The sequence below is a fragment of the Bombina bombina genome, chromosome 2, assembly GCF_027579735.1.
Source record: "Bombina bombina isolate aBomBom1 chromosome 2, aBomBom1.pri, whole genome shotgun sequence".
Taxonomy (NCBI): domain Eukaryota; kingdom Metazoa; phylum Chordata; class Amphibia; order Anura; family Bombinatoridae; genus Bombina; species Bombina bombina.
In genome coordinates this window covers 765804672-765832416 of record NC_069500.1, presented here as the reverse complement: position 1 = coordinate 765832416, position 27745 = coordinate 765804672, and the positions used below count along the sequence as shown (strand labels likewise).

The window sequence follows — 27745 nt, the reverse complement described above, 5'->3', positions numbered from 1 at the left end:
GGCAGATGGCAGGCCAGCACGGCAGAGGGGTCCGACCGCATCTCTGCACACTGTCAGGATCAGATCCGATCAGCTGAGCAGAGCCTGAGTGGACACGGGCTGCCACAGTGGGGCTTGGCTTAGGTAATCACTGTTGTGCAGTGCTGGGTAGTAGGTTGGCCCGGGTGCGGCTTGGTCAACGGTCGGAAGCATGAAGCAGCATCATATAATGAATAAATTCTAAAGAAAACTACCTAAGGCTATGTCCGTTTTTAAAAAAATAAAGCTTAGATAAACTGAAGCCAGCAGTAATCTGTAAACGCATGTATATATCTGATACTTTGGGGCTTGGTTAGGAGTCTAAATATCAGCACAATGTTATTAAAAAATAAGCAAAACTATACATTGTTACAAAAACACCCCAGATGGGCTATATAAATGGATCATCTACAAAACATGTATGCAAATAAAAATCTAGTGTACAATATCTATTTAAGGCAATGCCTTTGTTAGCTTTACATCATGTATTATAGAGATGCAGAAGTAACAAACGTTAATGTAGCACTTTGAGTCCTATACTGTGAGCAATATCTATATAAAATAATTATGCATGCTCAAATATTGCAAAATATAAATACAAAGGTACCAAGTTTGAAGCCTTAAAGGGATAGTAAACGTTGAATGTTACATAATCCTGCACTATGTGCAACAGACAGCTTTACCCAGCACATTTAGTTGAATGATTAAACAGCAAGCCAGTGACACGCTTTTGGGAAAAAAACAACTGATCAGAAGAACTCATCATTTTCTTTCTTTATTTACAGGTACCGCTAAGGTTACATAATTCTGAACATAGTGCAGAATTATGTAACAATTATCATATGCAAAAATGTATGTTATAATATAATTTTAGTACTAGTGACCCTGCAAACACTGTTCAACTTTCGTGAAAGGAATAAACACACAGTTAAAGGGACAGTCTAGTCCAAAATAAACTTTGATGATTCAGATATAGAATGTCATTTTAAGCAATTTTCCAATTTACTTTTATCACTGATTTTGCTTTGTTCTCTTGGAATTCTTAGTTGAAAGCTAAACTTAGGAGGTTTATATGCTAATTTCTAAGCCCTTGAAGGCCGCCTCTTCTCTCAGGGCATTTTGACAGTTTTTCACCACTAGAGGGTGTTAGTTTATGTGTGTCATATAGATAACACTGTGCTCACGCATGTGGAGATCCAGTGAGCCAGCTCTGATTGGCTAAAATGTATGTCTGTCAAAAGAACTGAAATAAGGGGGCAGTTTGCAGAGGCTTAGATACAAGGTAATCACAGAGGTAAAAAGTTTATTAATATAACGGTGTTGGTTATGCAAAACTAGGAAATGGGTAATAAAGGGATTATCTATCTTTTTAAACAATAACAATTCTGGTGTAGACTGTTCCTTTAAAGTACCACTCAGAAGCTGTAGAGAACTGATGGTCTCAAGTGGAAATGGCTGGTGACCCAATGAGCAGTGCTAGTCGCTACTGCTAAAACTGCATACTCTTAACACATTAGAGCATGCCATTTTCCAATATAAATGGCTATTTAAGTCTACCTACCCATTATTTTAGCTTGGTGGCTCTTTAAGGGACATTGTACACTAAATTTTACTTTGAATAAATGTTTTGTAGATGATCCATTTATATAGCCCATCTGGGGTGTTTTTGTAAAAATGTATAGATTTCCTGATTTTTAAATAACATTGTGCTGATTTTCAGACTCCTAACCAAGCCCCAACGTTTTAGATGTATACTGATGTATACAGACTTCACATGGCTTCTGTTTGTATAATGGGTCTATTCATATGCAGGAGAGGGGGTAGGGCCTGTTTCTCAGACCCTTTCAGTGGGTGTTCCAGACTAATCTTATCAAGAGTGCTAAAATTGGGAGCTTCTAAGTAAGTTTTTAGAATATTTTATACTGGATTTTTATATCAGTATCTGTGCATGTTATTCTTTATAGTAGGGCTATTACATGCAATTAAATTAAAATTGGTGTATACTGTCCCTTTAAAACAATATAGCTAACCTAAATGAAATTCATTTTCTAGGGGAGCATTACAGTATGTTTACACACATGCAGATTGCAGACTGTGCTAATTATCTACTGTGCAAGTTTAGTAGTGTTGCACTAAGCCCTGTAAGTATCAATACCACACATGCCAGCCCTCTAATAATTCCTAATAACTGGCTGCATAAAATTCTTTGGGAACATGCTCCTAGTTAAGATAATGGCTCTGGTGATATCTTCTCTCTGAGCATTATCTTTAAAAAAGGGGTCTTTGTGTAAATTGAGAAATAAGTGGTCCGCTCTTCCTGCAGGCTCAGACTATTTTAGTGTGTGTTCGATAACAGGGTTTGTGGATTCAATAAAGAAAAACAGGTGTTTCACATACAAAACAAAACCTAAAGAACCAATATCTTGAACATTTAGAGCTGGCACCTCAAGCCACTGGAAACACAAGGGCAACAAAGTTTACATTACAATACCATATACTGTTTGTTCTGTGTACAATATTCACAGAATACTATACATTTCTACAAAGGGCATTCAGTTAAATACCAACATTTGATGATTCAATTTAGAATCAAGCATTTCCCACAGAGTAAGATGACTGTAAGCGGAAGATCCATATTTAGCCTACCTGAATAGGGGTGCTTCTTTCTCCTGGTGGAATCATGTCTGGAGACAAAACCTGGGGAGGATCAATTCCTTTGCTGACCTTCTGTTGTATGAGATACATGGCTAGAGCAAACTGATCCTTGCTCAGTTTTCCCATCTGCCTAGTGTCTGCAAGAGCCCTATGGGATAAATAAGTGGTTATCTTAAGTTCCTTACTGCCACCTAAAGGCAGGGTGACCCACAAAATTGATTTGCTATGGAGTGATTTGGGATTTAAACTGTTGTTGCTCAGCGAAGATACAGTAGTAAAATTAAGCAAGAATCAAGGCGCACTGCTAATCAGGTAAAAAAAAAAATGTGAGTTTTAAAGGGACATTAAACACTAAATAACTGCTAGATAGAATTATGTATTGAAAGCAAAGATTATTCTGAGAATTAAATGCAAATGTAATTTTTTTTAAATTATTTAATTTGTTTAAATGTTGGGGGGAAAACATGTTTTCTTTTCTGCTGATGCCAATTAGAAACATTTATAAAAGGATCACTACAGTCTGTAACAATGATTGTGTGGATTACAGCAGTGTTTAGTCTCGAGTCTCCACTATAATCAGGAATAGAAAAGCCCATGATTTACAGAAGTAAATTTCAGGAAAAAAATGTATTTTTGTAATAGCACACAATAAGAAAACAAGGCAGTTGCTGCGCATCTTATTTGTGGCAGGTCTCTCGCATAATTTAATACTTACTTGAAAAGATAGCCACAGTGCACAGGACACTAAAAAAAGTATCTGCTCCTTCTACATACTATGCAAAGTACTGTCTTGTTATAACAGAGTGAAAGTGTGGAGTGGAGTTGAGTCGCTGACACACTGAGTAGTATTCTCACCATATGTGCGCCAAGAGGTTCTGAGCTAAGCCAGACTGCATGAAGATGTCCTTCACTTCCAACCCGCTAACGTATCCATCCATATCCAGATCGGTTTGCAGGAAAATGTCATCGTAACGTATCTTGTCTACCATGGGTACCACCCAGTTTAAAGCAGGCTTCATTTAGAAAATGGGGAACAAAAAAAAATCTTTATGAAGGAGGAAGTTTTACAAAAGGACCCATGTCATCAGCAATGCATAAACTAACATTTGGGATATTGTATTGTATTGTATTTCTAAATATTCCGGTTTCACAAATTGTACCTGAGTGGCTTTGGAGGAGTGTTTGGGAGACAAGCTGCCTGCACTGTTTAAACTGCTCATGCTGCCGTGTGATGGGGTGGAGCGCAAGCTGTCTTTAGGTGGGGGGCTTGCAGGGAGGACAGGAACAGCTCCAGGAAACGTGGGAGTCTTCTTTCTCTTGCTTGGGGGGATGAGGGATGGTGGTAATACTGGCGGGACTGGTTCCTTCTCCAGTGCTCTGTATACAAGATGCATCGCCTGCAGTGTACATAGACATCTTTTTTGTACTTGATCTACAGGGTCAAAAATATACCATAACAGGCCATTTCAAAACCAACACTTCCCTAACACCAAACATCTGTATTCTAGTATCATAGCTAGGCTCAGGTATTTATTAACTAGTTCAGATGTACTAGTTTATTTGCATGATAGATGTTTTTGCTAAGTTTTGTTAACAGGACCTCTGAAAAACCTGAAAGCATTTAGCTTCGTTATAAAGCTCAAGCAATAATGCACAGCGGAAGCACATCTCTTCTCTCACCTCCTTTATAGATATGTGCATTTATACACATATATATATATATATATATATATAATAAACATTTATAAAAGATGCACATGTTTAAAAAAAAAACTGTTTATTAAACTGAGGATAGAGTGACACTACTGTTCAAGACAACTAGATATTTTCATCTACCAAATATAGCCGTGCACTTATATTTTAAATTTGTGGAATATTTTAGCCATCTACAAATAAAAAATATTTGTAGCCAGTCTTCAAAAAACATAATGTATACCTTACCTGATAAAATAATTTCTTTCATGGCGGCAAGAGTCCATGAGCCGTTACGTATGGGATATTACATTCCTACCAGGAGGAGGCAAAGTTTCCCAAACCTCAAAAGCCCATAAAACCCCTCCCACCTCAGTCATACCTCAGTTTTACGAATAGCCGAATGGTGAGGTGTATAAAAGGAGAAAAAGCCAAAATCAGGAGCAGGAAAAATGATGTACTTTAAACAAACGGGTGGGAGCTTGTGAACTCCCGCCACTACTAAATAAATTAATTAATTTCTTTCATATAGGTAGCAAGAGTCCACAAGCTTTTTTTTTATGTGCATTTATCTTTATTGAACTTTACACAATACTTAAGACAAAAAGCTATTTTACAAGAACAGAAAGACACATATATAGCAAAATAAATGTACAAATAGAAGATAGGCTTTAGAAAGAACTGTTCTCAGCAAATTTTACACTATGAACAACTATAGAGATATGGCTCTGTAGAAAAGAAAATACAAGAAGTAATTATGGATTTTTTTATGTACTCTTTTTTTAAAAAATGTTACTGGAGTAACTGATCAGGGAGTGGGCAAATTGTGACAGACATCTCAAAAGTATTGGGGCATCATAAAAGTCACATAAAAGTTAGTTGAGCTGTATATAAAAATATAGCATTGTAATTCAAACCCCATAGCTCCAAAAATAGCAGCGTACTGTAAAGCAGTAAATAGTAGACATTAATAAGAATCAATTTTTTTACATGCCACCAAAATGTTTAATTTGTGAATAGTAGTAGTGAAAGAACAAAGACGGACTTCTTCAGAGTTGGAGACAACCTGAGGTCCAGATTCCTTCCACTTTTCTGGTACTTCCAAATCATTGTCTGTATAGATTAGCAAGTCAAAGGCACAAGCGGTTTCAAGCAAAGGAAGGAAAGTTACTGTTGCGGTGATCTGGCGGATAACTGATCTTATTTCATCTTGGTTAGCCTTTTGTGATTTTTCACGAACAACATCGTCATCCTTGACTGTTTTATCACATTCTATGTCAAACTGCCATCTCTCAAGAACTTCATTATTATCAACACTTGCGATCACCACCACCAACTTCTCTACTTGGCATTTGTAAAGCCAATCTTTGAGTTGCTCCACAACATTATTCAAGCAGTTTTTCAGCTCTGGATCTGTAGTGACCAGGAGAGTAAGCCCATATTTCTGAACACGCGTAAAGGTTTCTGGTGGATAAATCCCATGCTGGTATAAAATGCTGTTCATTCCATAGGAGAAAAATTCAGCCACAATCTCGGAGCTGCCTTTCAGCGTAATTCCCTCACGCAACTGCTGAGCTGCCATTATATCCTGTTCTTTTGCAGTTAAACCGCCTAACTGCAAACTAAACTTTTACACAGAAGGCGATTGTCTCCAAATCCCAGCTCGCGCCTTCAACTTCCAACCTCGAAGCGTGCCGCGTCCACGAGCTGTTACGTATGGGATATAATACCCAAGATGTGGAAATCCACAAGTAACAAAGGGAGGGAATAAAAATAAAAACAGCTTTTTTCGCTGAGAAATTAAATCCAAAACCCAAAATAATGTTCTCTTATGACAAACTCAATATATAGGCCCAATCATCAAACCGAGACAACTGCCTGAAGGACCTTTCTACCAAAGGCTGCTTCTGAAGAGCAAAAACATAAAAACGGTAAAATTTAGTAAAAGGTATGCAAAGAAGACCAAGTGAGAAGACCAAGTGGCAGCTTTGCAAATTTAATCAACTGAAGCCTCATTCTTGAAAGCCCAAGATGTGGCAATCTAGTAGAATGAGCTGTAATTCCCTTTGGTGGAGGCTGACCCGTCTCCAAAAAAGCTTTTCAAAAGTTTCAACCAAGAGGCTAAAGAAATAGCAAAGGCTTTCTGGCCTTTCTTAGGGCTAGAAAACAGAACAAACAGACTAGAAGACTGTCTGAAATTCTGAGTAGCATCAACATAATATCTTAATGCTCTAACATCCAAAGAATGTAAATATTTTTCAGAAGCAATTTTTTGGATTAGGACACAAGGAGGGAACGACAATTTCCCTATAAATGTTGTGTGAGGTAACAACTTTAGGTAAAAATATAAATGTAGTCCGCAAAACAGCTTTATCTTAAGGGAAAATCAGATAGAGACTCACAAGAGAGCAGACAATTTAGAATCTTTTCTACCAGAAGAGACAGCCAAAGGAAACAACACTTTCCATTAAAGTAGTTTAATGTCCAATTTATTATTAGACTCTTTATGATTAGGTTCAAAAGGGATGAGCCTGTAAAACTAAATACCAGGTAAAGACTCCAAGGAGGAGAAATAGGCCTAATAACAGGTTTAATCCGGCTTAAAGCCTGGATAAAACAACGAATATCAGGAAGGTTAGCAATATTCCTATGAAACAGAGATTTGTCCTTTCAAAGAACTGGCAGATAAACCTACATTTAAACCATCCTGCAAAATAAAATAATTTTTTTTTTTTTTAAAAGAATGCCAGGTATAATCATGATTGATAGACTACAAAAAAATACATTTTCTAGAAACAAGCTTGTGAGCCTGAATCAGTGTTAATCACAGAGTCAGAGAATTCTCTATGACCGAGAACTAAGCGTTCAATTTCCATGCCATCAAGTGTAGAAACTTTATATCTGGATGGAAGAAGGGACCATGAGAAAGAAGGTCTGGCCTCAGAGGAAGAGGCAAAGGTAGGCACACTGGACATTTGGACCAGGTCTGTATACCAAATCCTGTGTGACCACGCTGGGACTATTAGGATTACAAATGACTGTTCCAATTTTATCTTGGAAATCACTCTGAAAATTAAGATTAGAGGGAGAATATATAAGCAGACTGGAAAGACCAGGGAACTGCTAGAGCATCCAATACCTCTGCCTGAGGATCCCTGGACTTCGCAAGGTACCTGGGTAGGTTACTGTTCAAACGAGAGGCGATCTCCCAGATTTAGGGACTGACGACTGAGGTAGTCTGCCTCCCAGTTGTCCACACCTGGGATGTGAATCGCAGTGATGAGGCAGGAACTGGTTTCTGCCAAAGAGAGAATTCGAGATACTTCTATCATGGCTAGGGAACTGCGAGTCCCCCTTGATGATTGACATTACTACTGCTGTAATATTGTCTGTCTGAAAACGGAGACCTTGTAGAAGGGTTAAGAGAGACACCTGTCTTATACCATTCCTTATTCATATCAGAGACAGCATTGGGTATAGGGAGATTGACAACAGTTTTATATACTGTATTTAAACAATTACAGGCTTTATCATCAGAAGGTTTAGTGTCTTCAATCTCTAAAGTGACTAAGACTTCCTTCAAAAGGAGAATGAATATGTTCAATTTTAAATAAAAAGGAGGAATTATTAGGTTCTACGTCTGATGAGAGATCCTCGCTGTTAGAGAAATCCTTAGCATTTGAAGATACTTCAGTATTATGTAGGTCAGGACTTATATTACAAGTAGAAGGTATGTAGAAGGTAAAATTCAAACTGACCTTTTCCTATATTCAAAGGCGGTAGTACAGCCAGGGCCTTCGAAATGGCAGTAGCCACAGTAGGTGCATTAGTACACATAGAAACATCAATAGATTAATCGGTATGCAATGAAAATTCTAAGCATGAGTCACATAAATTAGCTGAAGAAGCTACTTCTTTTACAAGAAGCACACTTAGCTTTGGTAGAAAGGTTTTCAGTAGACTCAGTTCCTATGGTAAATTTAGGGACAGATTGGTCCTGCTCCATTATGGCAAAAAAAATCAGTAAAAAAACAGAATTTATGCTTACCTGATAAATTTCTTTCTTTTGCGATGTACCAAGTCCACGGATTCATCCTAACTTGTGGGATATTGTCCTTCCTGACAGGAAGTAGCAAAGAGAGCACCACAGCAGAGCTGTCTATATAGCTCCCCCCTTAACTCCACCCCCCAGTCATTCGACCGAAGGCCAAGGAAGAAAAGGAGAAACTATAAGGTGCAGAGGTAAAAAAAATACTATCTGTCTTGAATAGACAGGGCGGGCCGTGGACTCGGTACATCGCAAAAGAAAGAAATTTATCAGGTAAGCATAAATTCTGTTTTCTTTTGCAAGATGTACCGAGTCCACGGATTCATCCTAACTTGTGGGATACCAATACCAAAGCTTTAGGACACGGATGAAGGGAGGGACAAGACAGGACCCTAAATGGAAGGCACCACTGCTTGCAAAACCTCTCTCCCAAAAATAGCCTCCGAAGAAGCAAAAGTATCAAATTTGGAAAATTTGGAAAAGGTATGAAGCGAAGACCAAGTCGCAGCCTTACAAATCTGTTCAACAGAAGCATAATTTTTAAAAGCCCATGTGAAAGCCACCGCTCTAGTGGAGTGAGCTGTAATTCTTTCAGGAGGGTGCTGTCCAGCAGTCTCATAAGCCAAACGGATGATGCTTTTCAGCCAAAAGGAAAGAGGTAGTCATAGCCTTTTGACCTCTACGCTTTCCAGCATATACAAAAAACAAAGAAGATGACTGGCGAAAATCTTTGGTTGCCTGCAAATAAAAATTCAAGGCACGAACCACGTCCAAGATGTGCAACAGACGGTCCTTCTTAGAAGGATTAGGACACAGAGAAGGAACAACAATTTCCTGATTGATATTCCTGTTAGAAACAACCTTAGGGAAGAACCCAGGTTTGGTACGCAAAACCACCTTATCAGCATGGAAACAAGATAAGGCGAGTCACATTATAATGCAGATAGTTCCAAAACTCTTCAAGCTGAAGAGATAGCAACTAGAAACAGAACTTTCCAAGATAGAAGCTTAATATCTATGGAATGCATGGGTTCAAACGGAACCCCCTGAAGAACTTTAAGAACTAAATTGAGACTCCATGGCGGAGCAACAGGTTTAAACACAGGCTAAATTCTAACTAAAGCCTGACAAAAAGCCCGAACATCTGGGACATCTGCCAGACACTTGTGCAACAGAATAGACAAAGCAGATATCTGTCCCTTTAAGGAACTAGCGGACAATCCTTTCTCCAATCCTTCTTGGAGAAAAGCCAAAATCCTAGGAATCCTGATCTTACTCCATGAGTAGCCTTTGGATTCACACCAAAAAAGATATTTACGCCATATCTTATAATAGATCTTCCTGGTGACAGGCTTTCGAGCCTGAATCAAGGTATCTATGACCGACTCAGAGAAACCCCGCTTTGATAAAATCAAGCGTTCAATCTCCAAGCAGTCAGTTGCAGAGAAATTAGATTTGGATGCTTGAATGGACCTTGAATCAAAAGGTCTCGTCTCAGTGGCAGAGTCCATGGTGGCAGAGATGACATGTCCACCAGGTCTGCATACCAAGTCCTGCGTGGCCACGCAGGCGCTATCAAAATCACCAAAGATCTCTCTTGTTTGATTCTGGCAATCAGACGCGGAAGGAGAGGGAATGGTGGAAACACATAAGCCAGGTTGAACGACCAGGGTACTGCTAGAGCATCTATCAGTACTGCCTGAGGATCCCTTGACCTGGAGCCGTAATGAGGAAGTTTGGCGTTCTGACGAGACGCCATCAGATCCAAGATCCAATTCTGGTGTGCCCCATAGCTGAACCAGTTGAGCAAACACCTCCGGATAGAGCTCCCACTCCCCCGGATGAAAAGTCTCACGACTTAGAAAAAAATACGACTTAGAAAATATGCCTCCCAGTTCTCCACCCCCGGGATATAGATCGCTGATAGATGGCAAGAGTGAGTCTCTGCCCATCGGATTATCCTGGAAACTTTTATCATCGCCAAGGAACTCCTTGTTCCCCCTGATGATTAATATAAGCTACAGTCGTGATGTTGTCCGACTGGAATCTGATGAATTTGGCCAAAGCCAACTGAGGCCACGCCTGAAGCGCATTGAATATTGCTCTCAGTTCCAGAATATTAATTGGAAGCAGAGACTCCACCTGAGTCCAAACACCCTGAGCCTTCAGGGAGCTCCAAACTGCACCCCAGCCCAGAAGGCTGGCATCCGTTGTCACTATCACCCTATCATCTGCGGAAACAAGCCCCCTGGGACAGATGATCTGGCGAAAACCACCAAAGAAGAGAGTTTCTGGTCTCTTGATCCAGATTTATCTGAGGAGATAAATCTGCATAATCCCCATTCCACTGTTTGAGCATGCATAGTTGCAGTGGTCTGAGATGCAAGCGAGCAAACGGAACTATGTCCATTGCCGCTACCATAAGTCCGATTACCTCCATACACTGAGCCACTGGCGGCCGAGGAATGGAATGAAGAGCTCGGCAGGTGGTTAAAATCTTTGATTTCCTGACCTCCGTCAGAAATATTTTCATGTCCACCGAATCTATCAGAGTTCCCAGGAATGGAACTCTTGTGAGAGGAATAAGAGAACTCTTTTTTATGTTCACCTTCCACCCATGAGATCTTAGAAAGGCCAACACTAAGTCCGTGTGAGACTTGGCAAGTTGGAAAGTCGATGCTTAAATTAAGATGTCGTCTAGATAAGGCGCCACTGCTATGCCCCTTGGCCTTAGGACCGCCAGAAGGGACCTTAGCACCTTTGTGAAGATACTTGGCGCCGTGGCCAACCCGAAGGGAAGAGCCACAAACTGGTAATGATTGTCCAGAAAGGCAAACCTGAGGAACTGGTGATGATCTTTGTGGATAGGAATGTGTAGATACGCATCCTTTAGATCCACGGTAGTCATATATTGACCCTCCTGGATCATTGGTAAAATAGTCGAATGGTCTCCATCTTGAAGGATGGAACTCTTAGGGATTGGTTTAGGATCTTGAGATCTAGAATTGGTCTGAAGGTTCCCTCTTTTTTGGGAACCACAAACAGATTGGAGTAGAAACCTTCCCCCTGTTCTGTTTTCGGAACTGGGCAGATCACTCCCATGGTAAAAAGGTCTTCTACACAGCGTAAGAACGCCTCTCTTTTTGTCTGGTTTACAGACAATTGAGAAAGATGGAACATCCCCCTTGGAGGAGAATCTTTGAAATCTAAAAGACACCCCTGGGTTACAATTTCTACGGCCCAGGAGTCCTGAACGTCTCTTGCCCAGACCTGAGCAAAGAGAGAAAGTCTGCCCCCTACTTGATCCGGTCCCGGATCGGGGGCTACCCCTTCATGCTGTCTTAGTGGCAGCAGCAGGCTTTTTGGCCTGTTTACCCTTGTTCCAAGTCTGGTTAGGTCTCCAGGTTGGCTTGGATTGATCAAAGTTCCCCTCTTGCTTTGCAGCAGGGGAAGAGGAAGCAGACCACCCTTGAAGTTTCGAAAGGAACGAAAATTATTTTGTTTGGTCTTTGTCTTATTTGACTTATCTTGAGGGAGGGCATGACCCTTCCCTCCAGTGATGTCTGAAATGATCTCCTTCAGTGCAGGCCCGAATAGGGTCTTACCTTTGAAAAGGATGGTCAAAAGCTTAGATTTAGATGACACATCAGCTGACCAGGACTTAAGCCATAACGCTCTTCGCGCTAAAATGGCAAAACCTGAATTCTTTGCCGCTAACTTAGCAAGATGAAAAGCGGCGTCTGTAACAAAAGAATTAGCCAATTTAAGGGCCTTAATTCTGTCCAAAATATCATCTAGTGAGGTCTCCATCTGAAGAGCCTCTTCTAGAGCCTCAAAGCAAAAAGCAGCTGCAGTGGTTACCGGAACAATGCACGCTATAGGTTGAAGAAGAAAACCCTGATGAACAAAAATTTTCTTTAGGGGACCCTCTAACTTTTTATCCATAGGATCAATGAAAGCACAACTGTCTTCAATAGGTATAGTTGTACGCTTAGCCAGAGTAGAAATAGCTCCCTCCACCTTAGGGACCGTCTGCCATGAGTCCTTTATGGTGTCAGAAATGGGGAACATTTTCTTAAAAACAGGAGGGGGAGCGAACGGAATACCTGGTCTATCCCACTCCTTAGTAACAATGTCTGAAATCCTCTTAGGGACCGGAAAAACATCAGTGTAAACAGGAACCTCTAAATATTTGTCCATTTTACACAATTTCTCTGGAACGACAATAGGGTCGCAATCATCCAGAGTAGCTAAAACCTCCCTGAGCAATAAATAGAGGTGCTCTAGCTTAAATTTAAATGCCGTCATATCTGAATCTGTCTGAGGGAACATCTTTTCTGAATTAAAAATCTCTCCCTCAGACAGCAAATCCCTCATCCCTACCTCAGAACATTGTGAGGGAATATCGGATACGGCTACTAAAGCGTCAGAAGGCTCAGCATTTGTTCTTAACCCAGAGCTACTGCGCTTCCCTTGCAACCCTGGCAGTTTAGATAAAACCTCTGTGAGGGTAGTATTCATAACTGAAGCCATATCTTGCAAGGTAAAAGAATTAGACGCACTAGAAGTACTTGGTGTCGCTTGTGCGGGGGTAACTGGTTGTGACACTTGGGGAGAACTAGATGGCAAAACCTGATTTCCTTCTGTCTGAGAATCATTTAATGCCAAATTCTTATAAGACAAAATATGCTGTTTGCAATTTATAGACATATCAGTACAATTGGGACACATTCTTAGAGGGGGTACCACAATGGCTTCTAAACAAATTGAACAATGAGTTTCCTCAGTGTCAGACATGTTTAACAGGCTAGAAATGAAGCAAGCAAGCTTGGAAAACACTTTAATTAATGAAAAAAACACAATTTGCAAAAACGGTACTGTACTTTTAAGAGAAAAAAAGGCATACACACACTGTAAAACAGGTTAAAATTGCTTCAAAAATTGCGAAATTTTAACAGTACACCCACTAAGATTTAGAAGCATTGCACCACAAGTAACAAAGCAATAGACCCCCCAAATGAAAAAACATAATTTATGCTTACCTGATAAATTTATTTCTCTTGTAGTGTAGTCAGTCCACGAGTCATCCATTACTTATGGAATATATCTCTTCCTAACAGGAAGCTGCAAGAGAATCACCCAAGCAGAGCTGCTATATAGCTCCTCCCCTCACATGTCATATTCAGTCATTCGACCAAAAGCAGACGAGAAAGGAGAAACCATAGGGTGCAGTGGTGACTGGAGTTTAATTAAAATTTAGATCTGCCTTAAAGACAGGGCGGGCCGTGGACTGACTACACTACAAGAGAAATAAATTTATCAGGTAAGCATAAATTATGTTTTCTCTTGTTAAGTGTAGTCAGTCCACGGGTCATCCATTACTTATGGAATACCAATACCAAAGCTAAAGTACACGGATGAAGGGAGGGACAAGGCAGGAACATTAAACAGAAGGAACCACTGACTGTAGTACCTTTCTCCCAAAAATAGCCTCCGAAGAAGCAAAAGTGTCAAATTTGTAAAATTTTGAAAAAGTGTGAAGTGAAGACCAAGTTGCAGCCTTGCAAACCTGTTCAACAGAGGCCTCATTTTTAAAGGCCCAGGTGGAAGCCACAGCTCTAGTAGAATGAGCTGTAATCCTTTCAGGAGGCTGCTGTCCAGCAGTCTCATAGGCTAAACGTATTATGCTACGAAGCCAAAAAGAGAGAGAGGTAGCAGAAGCCTTTTGACCTCTTCTCTGTCCAGAGTAAACGACAAACAGGGAAGAAGTTTGACGAAAATCTTTAGTTGCCTGCAAATAGAACTTCAGGGCACGGACTACGTCCAGATTATGTAAAATTCGTTCCTTCTTTGAAGAAGGGTTAGGACACAGTGATGGAACAACAATCTCTTGATTGATATTCCTGTTAGTAACTACCTTCGGTAAGAACCCAGGTTTAGTACGCAGAACTACCTTGTCTGAATGAAAAATCAGATAAGAAGAATCACAATGTAAGGCAGATAACTCAGAGACTCTTCGAGCCGAGGAAATAGCCATCAAAAACAGAACCTTCCAGGATAACAGCTTGATATCAATGGAATGAAGGGGTTCAAATGGAACGCCTTGAAGAACGTTAAGAACTAAGTTTAAGCTCCACGGCGTAGCAACAGTCTTAAACACAGGCTTAATCCTAGCTAAAGCCTGACAAAAAGCCTGAACGTCTGGAACTTCAGCCAGACGTTTGTGTAGAAGAATAGACAGAGCAGAAATCTGTCCCTTTAACGAACTAGCAGATAAGCCCTTTTCTAAACCCTCTTGTAGAAAGGACAATATCCTAGGAATCCTAACCTTACTCCATGAGTAACTCTTGGATTCGCACCAATATAAATATTTACGCCATATCTTATGGTAAATTTTTCTAGTAACAGGCTTCCTAGCCTGTATTAAGGTATCAATAACAGACTCCGAGAAGCCACGCTTTGATAGAATCAAGCGTTCAATCTCCATGCAGTCAGCCTCAGAGAAATTAGATTTGGATGGTTGAAAGGACCCTGAATTAGAAGGTCCCGTCTCAGAGGCAGAGACCACGGTGGACAGGACGACATGTCCACTAGGTCCGCATACCAGGTCCTGCGTAGCCATGCAGGTGCTATCAGAATCACTGAAGCGCTCTCCTGTTTGATCTTGGCAATCAAACGAGGAAGCATCGGGAATGGTGGAAACACATAAGCCATGTTGAAGACCCAAGGTGCTGTCAGTGCATCTATCAGCACCGCTCCCGGGTCCCTGGACCTGGATCCGTAACAAGGAAGCTTGGCATTCTGGCGAGACGCCATGAGATCCAGATCTGGTTTGCCCCAATGATGAAGCAGTTGGGCAAACACCTCCGGATGAAGTTCCCACTCCCCCGGATGAAAGGTCTGGCGACTTAGAAAATCCGCCTCCCAGTTCTCCACGCCTGGGATGTGGATCGCTGACAGGTGGCAAGAGTGAGACTCTGCCCAGCGAATTATCTTTGAGACTTCCAACATCGCTAGGGAACTTCTGGTTCCCCCTTGATGGTTGATGTAAGCCACAGTCGTGATGTTGTCCGACTGAAATCTGATGAACCTCAGAGTTGCTAACTGAGGCCAAGCTAGGAGAGCATTGAATATTGCTCTTAATTCCAGAATATTTATTGGGAGGAGTTTCTCCTCCTGAGTCCATGATCCCTGAGCCTTCAGGGAATTCCAAATAGCGCCTCAGCCTAGAAGGCTGGCGTCTGTTGTTACAATCGTCCAATCTGGCCTGCGAAAGGTCATCCCTTTGGACAGATGTGGCCGAGAAAGCCACCATAGAAGAGAATCTCTGGTCTCTTGATCCAGATTTAGCAGGGGGGACAAATCTGAGTAATCCCCGTTCCACTGACTTAGCATGCACAATTGCAGCGGTCTGAGATGCAGGCGCGCAAATGGTACTATGTCCATTGCCGCTACCATCAAGCCGATTACTTCCATGCACTGAGCTACTGACGGGTGTGGAATGGAATGAAGGACACGGCAAGCATTTAGAAGTTTTGATAACCTGGCCTCTGTCAGGTAAATTTTCATCTCTACAGAATCTATAAGAGTCCCTAGAAAGGGAACCCTTGTAAGTGGTGATAGAGAACTCTTTTCCACTTTCACCTTCCACCCATGCGACCTCAGAAATGCCAGAACTATCTCTGTATGAGACTTGGCAGTTTGAAAACTTGACGCTTGTATCAGAATGTCGTCTAGGTACGGAGTCACCGCAATGCCTCGCGGTCTTAGCACCGCCAGAAGTGAGCCCAGAAATTTTGTAAAGATTCTTGGAGCCGTAGCTAATCCGAAGGGAAGAGCTACAAACTGGTAATGCCTGTCTAGGAAAGCAAATCTTAGATACCGATAATGATCCTTGTGAATCGGTATGTGAAGGTAGGCATCCTTTAAGTCCACTGTGGTCATGTACTGACCCTCTTGGATCATGGGAAGGATGGTTCGAATAGTTTCCATTTTGAATGATGGAACTCTTAGGAATTTGTTTAGGATTTTTAAGTCCAAGATTGGTCTGAAGGTTCCCTCTTTCTTGGGAACCACAAATAGATTTGAATAGAATCCTTGCCCGTGTTCCGTCCGCGGAACTGGGTGGATCACCCCCATTAGTAAGAGGTCTTGTACACAGCGTAGAAACGCCTCTTTCTTTGTTTGGTTTGCTGATAACCTTGAAAGATGAAATCTCCCTCGTGGAGGAGAAGTTTTGAAGTCCAGGAGATATCCCTGAGATATGATCTCCAACGCCCAGGGATCCTGGACATCTCTTGCCCAAGCCTGGGCGAAGAGAGAAAGTCTGCCCTCCACTAGATCCGTTTCCGGATAGGGGGCCCTCTCTTCATGCTGTCTTAGGGGCAGCAGCAGGTTTTCTGGCCTGCTTGCCCTTGTTCCAGGACTGGTTAGTTTTCCAGCCTTGTCTGTAACGAGCAACAGCTCCTTCCTTTGATTTGGCCCTGTCCTGAGGTAGAGCATGGCCCTTACCTCCCGTAATGTCAGCGATAATTTCTTTCAAGCCGGGCCCGAATAAGGTCTGCCCTTTGAAAGGAATATTAAGCAACTTAGATTTATAAGTCACGTCAGCTGACCACGATTTAAGCCATAGCGCTCTGCGCGCTTGGATGGCGAATCCGGAGTTCTTAGCCGTAAGTTTGGTTAAATGTACGACGGCATCAGAAACAAATGCGTTAGCTAGCTTAAATGCTTTAAGCTTGTTCATAATTTCATCCAATGGAGCTGTGCGAATGGCCTCTTCCAGAGACTCAAACCAGAATGCTGCCGCAGCAGTGACAGGCGCAATGCATGCAAGGGGCTGTAAGATAAAACCTTGTTGAACAAACATTTTCTTAAGGTAACCCTCTAATTTCTTATCCATTGGATCTGAAAAGGCACAACTATCCTCCACCGGGATAGTGGTACGCTTAGCTAAAGTAGAAACTGCTCCCTCCACCTTAGGCACCGTCTGCCATAAGTCTCGTGTGGTGGCGTCTATAGGAAACATTTTCCTAAATATGGGAGGAGGGGAAAAAGGCACACCAGGTCTATCCCACTCCTTGCTAATAATCTCTGTAAGGCTTTTAGGTATAGGAAACACGTCAGTACACACCGGTACCGCATAGTATCTATCCAACCTACATAATTTTTCTGGAATTGCAACCGTGTTACAATCATTCAGAGCCGCTAATACCTCCCCTAGCAATATGCGGAGGTTCTCAAGCTTAAATTTAAAATTAGAAATCTCTGAATCCAGTCTCCCTGGATCAGATCCGTCACCCACAGAATGAAGCTCTCCGTCTTCACGTTCTGCAAACTGTGACGCAGTATCTGACATGGCTCTCACCTCATCCGCGCGCTCTGTCCTTAACCCAGAGCTATCGCGCTTGCCTCTTAATTCTGGCAATTTAGATAATACTTCTGTCATAACAGTAGCCATGTCTTGCAAAGTGATTTGTAAGGGCCTCCCTGATGTACTTGGCGCCACAAAATCACGCACCTCCTGAGCGGGAGGCGAAGGTACTGACACGTGAGGAGAGTTAGTCGGCATAACTTCCCCCTCGTTGTCTGGTGATAATTTCTTTACATGTAAAGATTGACTTTTATTTAAAGTAACATCAATGCAATTAGTACACAAATTTCTATTGGGTTCCACATTGGCCTTTAAACATAGTGAACAAAGAGATTCATCTGTGTCAGACATGTTTAAACAGACTAGCAATGAGACTAGCAAGCTTGGAAATACTTTTCTAAATAAATTTACAAGCAATATAAAAAACGCTACTGTGCCTTTAAGAAGCACAAAAAACTGTCACAGTTGAAATAACAATGAACCAAAATAGTTATAGCAACCAATTTTTCACAGTAATTGTATTAAGCTAGCAAAGGATTGCACCCACCAGCAAATGGATGATTAACCCCTTAATACCCAAAAACGGATAACAATTTATTAACGTTTTTATCACAGTCAAAACACACTGTCACAGGTCTGCTGTGACTGATTACCTCCCTCAAAATGAATTTTGAAGACCCCTGAGCTCTCTAGAGACGATCTGGATCATGGAGGATGAAGTAGACAGATTGTGACTGAATTTTTACTGCGCAAAAAAGCGCTAAAATAGGCCCCTCCCACTCATATTACAATAGTGGGGAAGCTCAGATAACTGTTTCTATGCAGAAAACAAAGATGGCCATGTGGTAAAAATCATGCCCCAATAAGTTTTATCACCAAGTACCTCACAAAAAACGATTAACACGTCAGTAAACGTTTTAAACATACATTTTAAAAGTTATGAAGTGTTATTAATAAGCCTGCTACCAGTCGCTTTTACTGCAGTTAAGGCTCATACATTACTTCAGTATTAACAGTATTTTCAGAGTCAATTCCATTCCTTAGAAAAATACATTCAGTGTACACACACTCATCAGCCTAATACCAGTCGCTATCACTGCATTTAAGGCTGAACTTACGTTACATTGGTATCAGCAGTATTTTCTCAGTCAATTCCATTCCTCAGAAAAATAATTTACTGCACATACCTCTTTTGCAGGGGGGCCCTGCATGCTATTCCCCTTTTCTGAAGTTACCTCACTCCTCAGATGAGAACAGCCAGTGGATCTTAGTTACGTCTGCTAAGATCATAGAAAACGCAGGCAGATTCTTCTTCTAATGCACTCCGGTGCCATTTAAAATAACAAACTTTTGATTGAAGAAATAAACTAAGTTAAAAAACACCAGACACCTCTCACAGCGACCTATCTTTAGTTAGGCTGTAAGAGAATGACTGAATATGACATGTGAGGGGAGGAGCTATATAGCAGCTCTGCTTGGGTGATTCTCTTGCAGCTTCCTGTTAGGAAGAGATATATTCCATAAGTAATGGATGACCCGTGGACTGACTACACTTAACCAGAGAAAAACGGATTGATCATTCTCTAAAACCGGTTACAAACCCCTAAAGCACCTTGCCACAGTTCTGCTGTGGCCCTACCTGCCCTTAGGAAGCGATAATATGGGGTTTAAAGCTTCAATTAGTCCCTCAGAAGACTCTCAGGACCTCAGGAGAAGTTGCTTGCTGCTTGTAAATGTAGGCCCCGCCCACCTCACTCGATGTTGCTGGGGCCTACACAAAACTAACAAACCCTGCCTGAAAGCCATGTGGGTTATAAACAACCCCAAAGAACCCTCAAGCAAATGTCCCATAAAACAGAAAACGTTACTCCCAGACACAAAAACGTTTGTCCCAAATTCACTTAAACTGAGTGCCCACAAAAAATTAACCCTTTATGCAAGCTAGTAAAAAATATAATTTATGCTTACCTGATAAATTCATTTCTCCTGTAGTGTAGTCAGTCCACGGGTCATCCATTACTTATGGGATTATAACTCCTCCCTAACAGGAAGTGCAAGAGGATCACCCAAGCAGAGCTGCTATATAGCTTCTCCCCTCTACGTCATATCCAGTCATTCGACCGAAACCATACGAGAAAGGAGAAACTATAGGGTGCAGTGGTGACTGGAGTTTAATTAAAATTTAGACCTGCCGTAAAAAACAGGGCGGGCCGTGGACTGACTACACTACAGGAGAGATGAATTTATCAGGTAAGCATAAATTATATTTTCTCCTGTTAAGTGTAGTCAGTCCACGGGTCATCCATTACTTATGGGATACCAATACCAAAGCTAAAAGTATACGGATGATGGAAGGGACAGGCAGGATCTTTATACGGAAGGAACCACTGCCTGTAGAACCTTTCTCCCAAAAACAGCCTCCGAAGAAGCAAAAGTGTCAAATTTGTAAAATTTTGAAAAAGTGTGAAGTGAAGACCAAGTTGCAGCCTTGCAAATCTGTTCAACAGAGGCCTCATTCTTAAAGGCCCAAGTGGAAGCCACAGCTCTAGTAGAATGAGCTGTAATCCTTTCAGGAGGCTGCTGTCCAGCAGTCTCATAGGCTAAACGTATTATGCTACGAAGCCAAAAAGAGAGAGAGGTAGCCGAAGCTTTTTGACCTCTCCTCTGTCCAGAATAAACGACAAACAGGGAAGAAGTTTGACGAAAATCTTTAGTTGCCTGCAAATAAAATTTCAGGGCACGGACGACGTCCAGATTGTGCAAAAGTCGTTACTTCTTTGAAGAAGGGTTAGGGCACAATGATGGAACAACAATCTCTTGATTGATATTCTTGTTAGTGACTACCTTAGGTAAGAACCCAGGTTTAGTACGCAGAACTACCTTGTCTGAATAAAAAATCAGAGAATCACAATGTAAGGCCGATAACTCAGAAACTCTTCGAGCCGAGGAAATAGCCATTAAAAACAGAACTTTCCAAAATAACAGCTTGATATCGATGGAATGAAGGGGTTCAAACGGAACACCTTGCAGAACGTTAAAAACTAAGGTTAAGCTCCACGGCGGAGCAACAGTCTTAAACACAGGCTTAATCCTAGCCAAAGCCTGACAAAAAGCCTGAACGTCTGGAACTTCTGCCAGACGTTTGTGTAAAAGGATAGACAGAGCTGAAATCTGTCCCTTTAACGAACTAGCAGATAAACCCTTTTCTAAACCTTCTTGTAGAAAAGACAATATCCTAGGAATCCTAACCTTACTCCATGAGTAACTCTTGGATTCGCACCAATATAAGTATTTACGCCATATTTTATGGTAAATTTTCCTGGTAACAGGTTTCCTAGCCTGTATTAAGGTATCAATCACTGACTCCGAGAATCCACGCTTTAATAGAATCAAGCGTTCAATCTCCATGCAGTCAGCCTCAGAGAAATTAGATTTGGATGTTTGAAAGGACCCTGAATCAGAAAGTCCTGTCTCAGAGGCAGAGACCATGGTGGACAGGACGACATGTCCACTAGATCTGCATACCAGGTCCTGCGTGGCCACGCAGGCGCTATTAGAATCACCGATGCTCTCTCCTGTTTGATCCTGGCAATCAATCGAGGAAGCATTGGGAAAGGTGGAAACACATAAGCCATGTTGAAGACCCAAGGTGCTGTCAGAGCATCTATCAGCACCGCTCCCGGGTCCCTGGACCTGGATCCGTAACAAGGAAGCTTGGCGTTCTGGCGAGACGCCATGAGATCCAGATCTGGTTTGCCCCAATGATGAAGCAGTTGGGCAAACACCTCCGGATGAAGTTCCCACTCCCCCGGATGAAAGGTCTGGCGACTTAGAAAATCCGCCTCCCAGTTCTCCACGCCTGGGATGTGGATCGCTGACAGGTGGCAAGAGTGAGACTCTGCCCAGCGAATTATCTTTGAGACTTCCATCATCGCTAGGGAACTCCTTGTTCCTCCTTGATGGTTGATGTAAGCCACAGTCGTGATGTTGTCCGACTGAAACCTGATGAACCTCAGAGTTGCTAACTGAGGCCAAGCCAGAAGAGCATTGAAAATTGCTCTTAATTCCAGAATGTTTATTGGAAGGAGTCTCTCCTCCTGAGTCCATGATCCCTGAGCCTTCAGGGAATTCCAGACTGCGCCCCAACCTAGAAGGCTGGCGTCTGTTGTTACAATCGTCCAATCTGGCCTGCGGAAGGGCATCCCCTTGGACAGATGTGGCCGAGAAAGCCACCATAGAAGAGAATCTCTGGTCTCTTGATCCAGATTTAGCAGAGGGGACAAATCTGAGTAATCCCCATTCCACTGACTTAGCATGCACAATTGCAGCGGTCTGAGATGCAGGCGCGCAAATGGTACAATGTCCATTGCCGCGACCATTAAGCCGATTACCTCCATGCACTGAGCCACTGACGGGTGTTGAATGGAATGAAGGACACGGCAAGCATTTAGAAGTTTTGATAACCTGTCCTCCGTCAGGTAAATTTTCATTTCTACAGAATCTATAAGAGTCCCTAGAAAGGGAACTCTTGTGAGTGGCAATAGAGAACTCTTTTCTACGTTCACCTTCCACTAATGCGACCTTAGAAATGCCAGAACTAACTCTGTATGAGACTTGGCAGTTTGGAAACTTGACGCTTGTATCAGAATGTCGTCTAGGTATGGAGCTACCGCTATGCCTCGCGGTCTTAGTACCGCCAGAAGAGAGCCCAGAACCTTTGTAAAGATTCTTGGAGCCGCAGCTAACCCGAAGGGAAGAGCTACAAACTGGTAATGCCTGTTTAGGAAGGCAAATCTTAGATACCGGTAATGATCCTTGTGAATCGGTATGTGAAGGTAGGCATCCTTTAAATCCACTGTGGTCATGTACTGACCCTCTTGGATCATGGGTAAGATGGTTCGAATAGTTTCCATTTTGAACAATGGAACTCTTACGAATTTGTTTAGGATCTTTAAGTCCAAGATTGGTCTGAAGGTTCCCTCTTTTTTGGGAACCACAAACAGATTTGAATAGAATCCTTGCCCGTGTTCCGACCGCGGAACTGGGTGGATCACTCCCATTAGTAAGAGGTCTTGTACACAGCGTAGAAACGCCTCTTTCTTTATCTGGTTTGCAGATAACCTTGAAAGATGAAATCTCCCTTGTGGAGGAGAAGCTTTGAAGTCCAGCAGATATCCCTGAGATATGATCTCCAACGCCCAGGGATCCTGGACATCTCTTGCCCAAGCCTGGGCGAAGAGAGAAAGTCTGCCCCCCACTAGATCCGTTTCCGGATCGGGGGCCCTCACTTCATGCTGTCTTAGGGGCAGCAGCAGGTTTTCTGGCCTGCTTGCCCTTGTTCCAGGACTGGTTAGGTTTCCAGCCCTGTCTGTAGCGAGCAACAGTTCCTTCCTGTCTTGGAGCGGAGGAAGTTGATGCTGCTCCTGCCTTGAAGTTACAAAAGGCACGAAAATTAGACTGTTTAGCCTTTGGTTTGGCCCTGTCTTGAGGCAGGGCATGGCCCTTACCTCCAGTAATGTCAGCGATAATTTCTTTCAAGCCGGGCCCGAATAATGTCTGCCCTTTGAAAGGAATATTAAGCAATTTAGATTTAGAAGTCACATCAGCTGACCAGGATTTAAGCCACATCGCTCTACGCGCTTGAATGGCGAATCCGGAGTTCTTAGCCGTAAGTTTGGTTAAGTGTACTACGGCATCAGAAATAAATGAATTAGCTAGCTTAAGGGCTTTAAGCTTGTTCATAATCTCATCCAATGGAGCTGTGCTAAGGGTCTCTTCCAGAGACTCAAACCAGAATGCCGCCGCAGCAGTGATAGGTGCGATGCATGCAAGGGGTTGTAATATAAAACCTTGCTGAACAAACATTTTCTTAAGGTAACCCTCTAACTTTTTATCCATTGGATCTGAAAAAGCACAGCTATCCTCCACCGGGATAGTGGTGCGCTTAGCCAGAGTAGAAACTGCTCCCTCCACCTTAGGGACCGTCTGCCATAGGTCCCGTGTGGTGGCGTCTATTGGAAACATTTTTCTAAATATAGGAGGGGGTGAAAAGGGCACAACGGGTCTATCCCACTCCTTGTTAACAATTTCTGTAAGCCTTTTAGGTATAGGAAAAACGTCAGTACACGTCGGTACCGCAAAATATTTATCCAGCCTACATACTTTCTCTGGAATTGCAACAGTGTTACAATCATTCAGAGCCGCTAATACCTCCCCTAGTAATACACGGAGGTTCTCAAGCTTAAATTTAAAATTTGAAATCTCTGAATCCAGTTTACTTGGATCAGATCCGTCACCCACAGAATGAAGCTCTCCGTCCTCATGTTCTGCAAATTGTGACGCAGTATCAGACATGGCTCTATTATTATCAGCGCACTCTGTCCTTACCCCAGAATGATCGCGGTTACCTCTTAATTCTGGCAATTTAGATAGTACTTCAGTCATAACATTAGCCATGTCTTGCAAAGTGATTTGTATGGGCCGCCCTGATGTACTTGGCGCCACAATATCACGCACCTCCTGAGCGGGAGGCGAAGGTACTGACACGTGAGGAGAGTTAGTCGGCATAACTTCCCCCTCGTTGTCTGGTGATATTTTTTTAACATATAAAGTTTGACTTTTATTCAAAGTAACATCTATACATTGAGTGCACAAATTTCTATTGGGCTCCACATTGGCCTTTAAACATAGTGAACAAACAGATTCATCTGTGTCAGACATGTTTAAACAGACTAGCAATAACACTAGCAAGCTTGGAAAAAAACTTTTAAATAAATTTACAAGCTATATAAAAAACGCTACTGCGCCTTTAAGAAAAATAAAACTGTGACACAGTTGAATTAACAATGAACCAAATATGTTAAAACAACCAAATTTTAACAGAAAATGTATAAAGTTAGCAGAGGATTGCACCCACCAGCAAAAGGATGATTAACCCCTTAATACCCAAAACGGATAACAGTTGAAATAATAAACGTTTTTATCACAGCCAAACACACTGTCACAGGTCTGCTGTGACTGATTACCTCCCTCAAAACTAGTTTTGGAGACCCCTGGGCTCTGTAGAGACGTCCTGGATCATGGAGGAAGAAATAGGAAGACTGTGACTAAATTTTTACTACGCAATAAAGCGCTAAAATAGGCCCCTCCCACTCATATTACAACAGTGGGGAAGCTCAGTAAACTGTTTTTATTCAGAAAAAAACGACAGCCATGTGGTAAAAATCATGCCCATAAAGTTTTATCACCAAGTACCTCAGAAAAAACGATTAACATGCCAGTAAACGTTTTTTAAAAATTGAAAATTATGAAGTGTTATTAATAAGCCTGCTGCTAGTCGCTTTCACTGCAGTGCAGGCTCAAATATTACTTTAATATTGACAGTATTTTCTTAGTGAAATTCCATTCCCCAGAAATACCTCAGAGTATACATACATACATACATATCAGCCTGATACCAGTCGCTACTACTGCATTTAAGGCTGCACTTACATTACATCGGTATTAGCAGTATTTTCTCAGTCAATTCCATTCCTTAGAAAATAATTTACTGCACATACCTCCTTGCAGGTGGGCCCTGCATGCTATCCCCTGTTCTGAAGTTACCTCACTCCTCAGAATGGCCGAGAACAGCAAGTGGATCTTAGTTACGACCGCTAAGATCATAGACAAACTCAGGCAGATTCTTCTTCTAATGCTGCCTGAGAACAAACAACACACTCCGGTGCCGTTTAAAATAACAAACTTTTGATTGAAGAAATAAAAACTAAGTTTAACACACCACAGTCCTCTCACACGTCCTATCTTTAGTTAGGTGCAAGAGAATGACTGGATATGACGTAGAGGGGAGGAGCTATATAGCAGCTCTGCTTGGGTGATCCTCTTGCACTTCCTGTTAGGGAGGAGTTATAATCCCATAAGTAATGGATGACCCGTGGACTGACTACACTTAACAGGAGAAACCTCTGATAACACTAGGGTTACTGCTTCCCCTTCCCCTAATGGGGACACTGTCAGCCTTTCTGTGTTAACACAGTCTCTGCAGAAAATATGACTGAACATACCTCATTGCTGTATAGCAAGAAACCGTTCCACACACTGAAGTTTTCCTGTACTCCTCAGCTCATGTGGGAACAGCAGTGGACCTTAGTTACAAATGCTAAGATCATCATCCTCCAGGCAGAAATCTTCATCTATGTCCTGCCTGAGAGTAAATAGTACAACACCGGTACCATTTAAAAATAACAAACAAAAGATAAAATAAAACTAACAGTTTAACACCTCTTCTCTTTACTCTTCCTGCTTAGAGCCAGCAAAGAGAATGACTGGGGGGTGGAGTTAAGGGGGGAGCTATATAGACAGCTCTGCTGTGGTGCTCTCTTTGCTACTTCCTGTCAGGAAGGACAATATCCCACAAGTTAGGATGAATCCGTGGACTCGGTACATCTTGCAAAAGAAAAATGTATGCTTACCTGATAAATTATTTCCTTTCCTGGCATGGAGAGTACACAAATTTTCCTTCCTGGCATGGAGAGTCCATGAATCCATTCAATTACTAGAGGGAATTCAACTCCTGGCCACCAGGTGGAGACAAAGAACATAGGACAAATAATAAAGTTAATTCCTATAAGATATAAATAAAAAAGGTAAGCTTTATTTATCCAATTTAAAAATTGACAGGTTCAACACTGAGCAGTGAAAAACAGGTTCTACGCGTTTCGGTGTTAGCCGTATTCATAAACCTGTGGTTGCACCAATAGGTGCGGTTTAAAAAGCATATACCAAAGCAATTCATTGGTTGGTGTAGACACACCTCAACGCCAATTATCATGAAGCCACATAAATTAGACATGCTATGCGCAAATGAGTATACTAAGAGCAAAATCTTAGCAATGAATCGTACATACATATGAAAATGGATATAGATATACATTTATACAAAAGCAATATAAAGATCAGTTATAATATTTGTTTGACCATCTAGACAATTTTCTACCAATTTTTAACAGTATTTGAAATAGGAGTGGACCTCACAGGCCTAATAAGTAAATGACACATTAAGAGTGATATATCATATAAAGATTTATATATTTAGCTATATGTGAAAACTCCGATCTTCAAAGGAGGTGCTATTGAGCAGTACTGGATGTAATTAAGCTACTGAGTGTAGGTTCAAGAGCTATGCAGAAAAAGAATTGGAATACATAAAAACTGAAAATCGCAACATTACACTTTGCTGTATAATAAGTAAAATACTAACAGGCGATTCAAGACCCAAACGGGTAAACATACAATAAGCTAATATTCAAAATTATTATTCCACTTGTTTTACAACCCAAATAGCTACATAAGCTACCTACATACTCATTACAGTACCAAGTCAAGGCTCATATCCGGTGGCTAAATATGCTAGTAAATCAAGTATATTACCACAGAAAAGAAGAATAATGCTAAGATGGAATATTGCTATGATGGAATAAATAACCAATTGTTGATGGGAATATAGGGGGGACACAGACTATTCATGTAGATTATTAACGTATCATTTCCAATGGTTGATTATATCAAATTCGGAATTAAATCCAAATGGAATTTAAGTTCGCAGTTTCATGATCCTGTAGATTTCCTGTCTGGCCAACAGTTGATCCCTGTTGCCACCCCTCATTGGAAGTCTCACTGTCTCAATTGCTCGCCACTTAAAATATTTAGTATCTTTATTGTGTACCTCAAAAAGTGTCTTGACAGGGCTGAGTATGGCCTATCATATTTGATATAGCCTAAATGCTCACAAATACGAATTCTAACATCCCTGCTAGTCATGCCCACATACTGTTTTGAATGGTCGATGCACTCAATGAGGTACACAACATAGTTTGTTGAACAGTTCACACAACCTTTTGTGAAAAATGGCTGTTGAGTATCACAAGTAAAATTCCTTACCCTCAGTAATGAAGTCACAC

At 41.6% G+C, this 27745-nt stretch overlaps 2 protein-coding genes across 2 annotated transcripts in view; both read right to left on the bottom strand.

Annotated features, from left to right (window-relative positions):
* Positions 1-27745, bottom strand: part of EPS15L1 (epidermal growth factor receptor pathway substrate 15 like 1) — a 732190-nt gene that overhangs the window by 523122 nt on the left and 181323 nt on the right. Inside the window, exons 9-11 of the mRNA XM_053700047.1 lie at positions 3834-4070; positions 3529-3686; positions 2665-2821 (exon numbers count right to left, since the gene is read on the bottom strand). Of these exons, the coding sequence (XP_053556022.1) occupies positions 2665-2821; positions 3529-3686; positions 3834-4070 (552 nt within the window). The remainder of the gene's footprint in view (positions 1-2664; positions 2822-3528; positions 3687-3833; positions 4071-27745) is intronic.
* On the bottom strand, positions 5333-5987 carry LOC128649557 (mitotic spindle assembly checkpoint protein MAD2A-like). The gene has a single exon (XM_053702903.1). It carries the CDS (start codon positions 5945-5947, stop codon positions 5333-5335), a length of 615 nt encoding a protein of 204 aa, XP_053558878.1. The 5' UTR covers positions 5948-5987.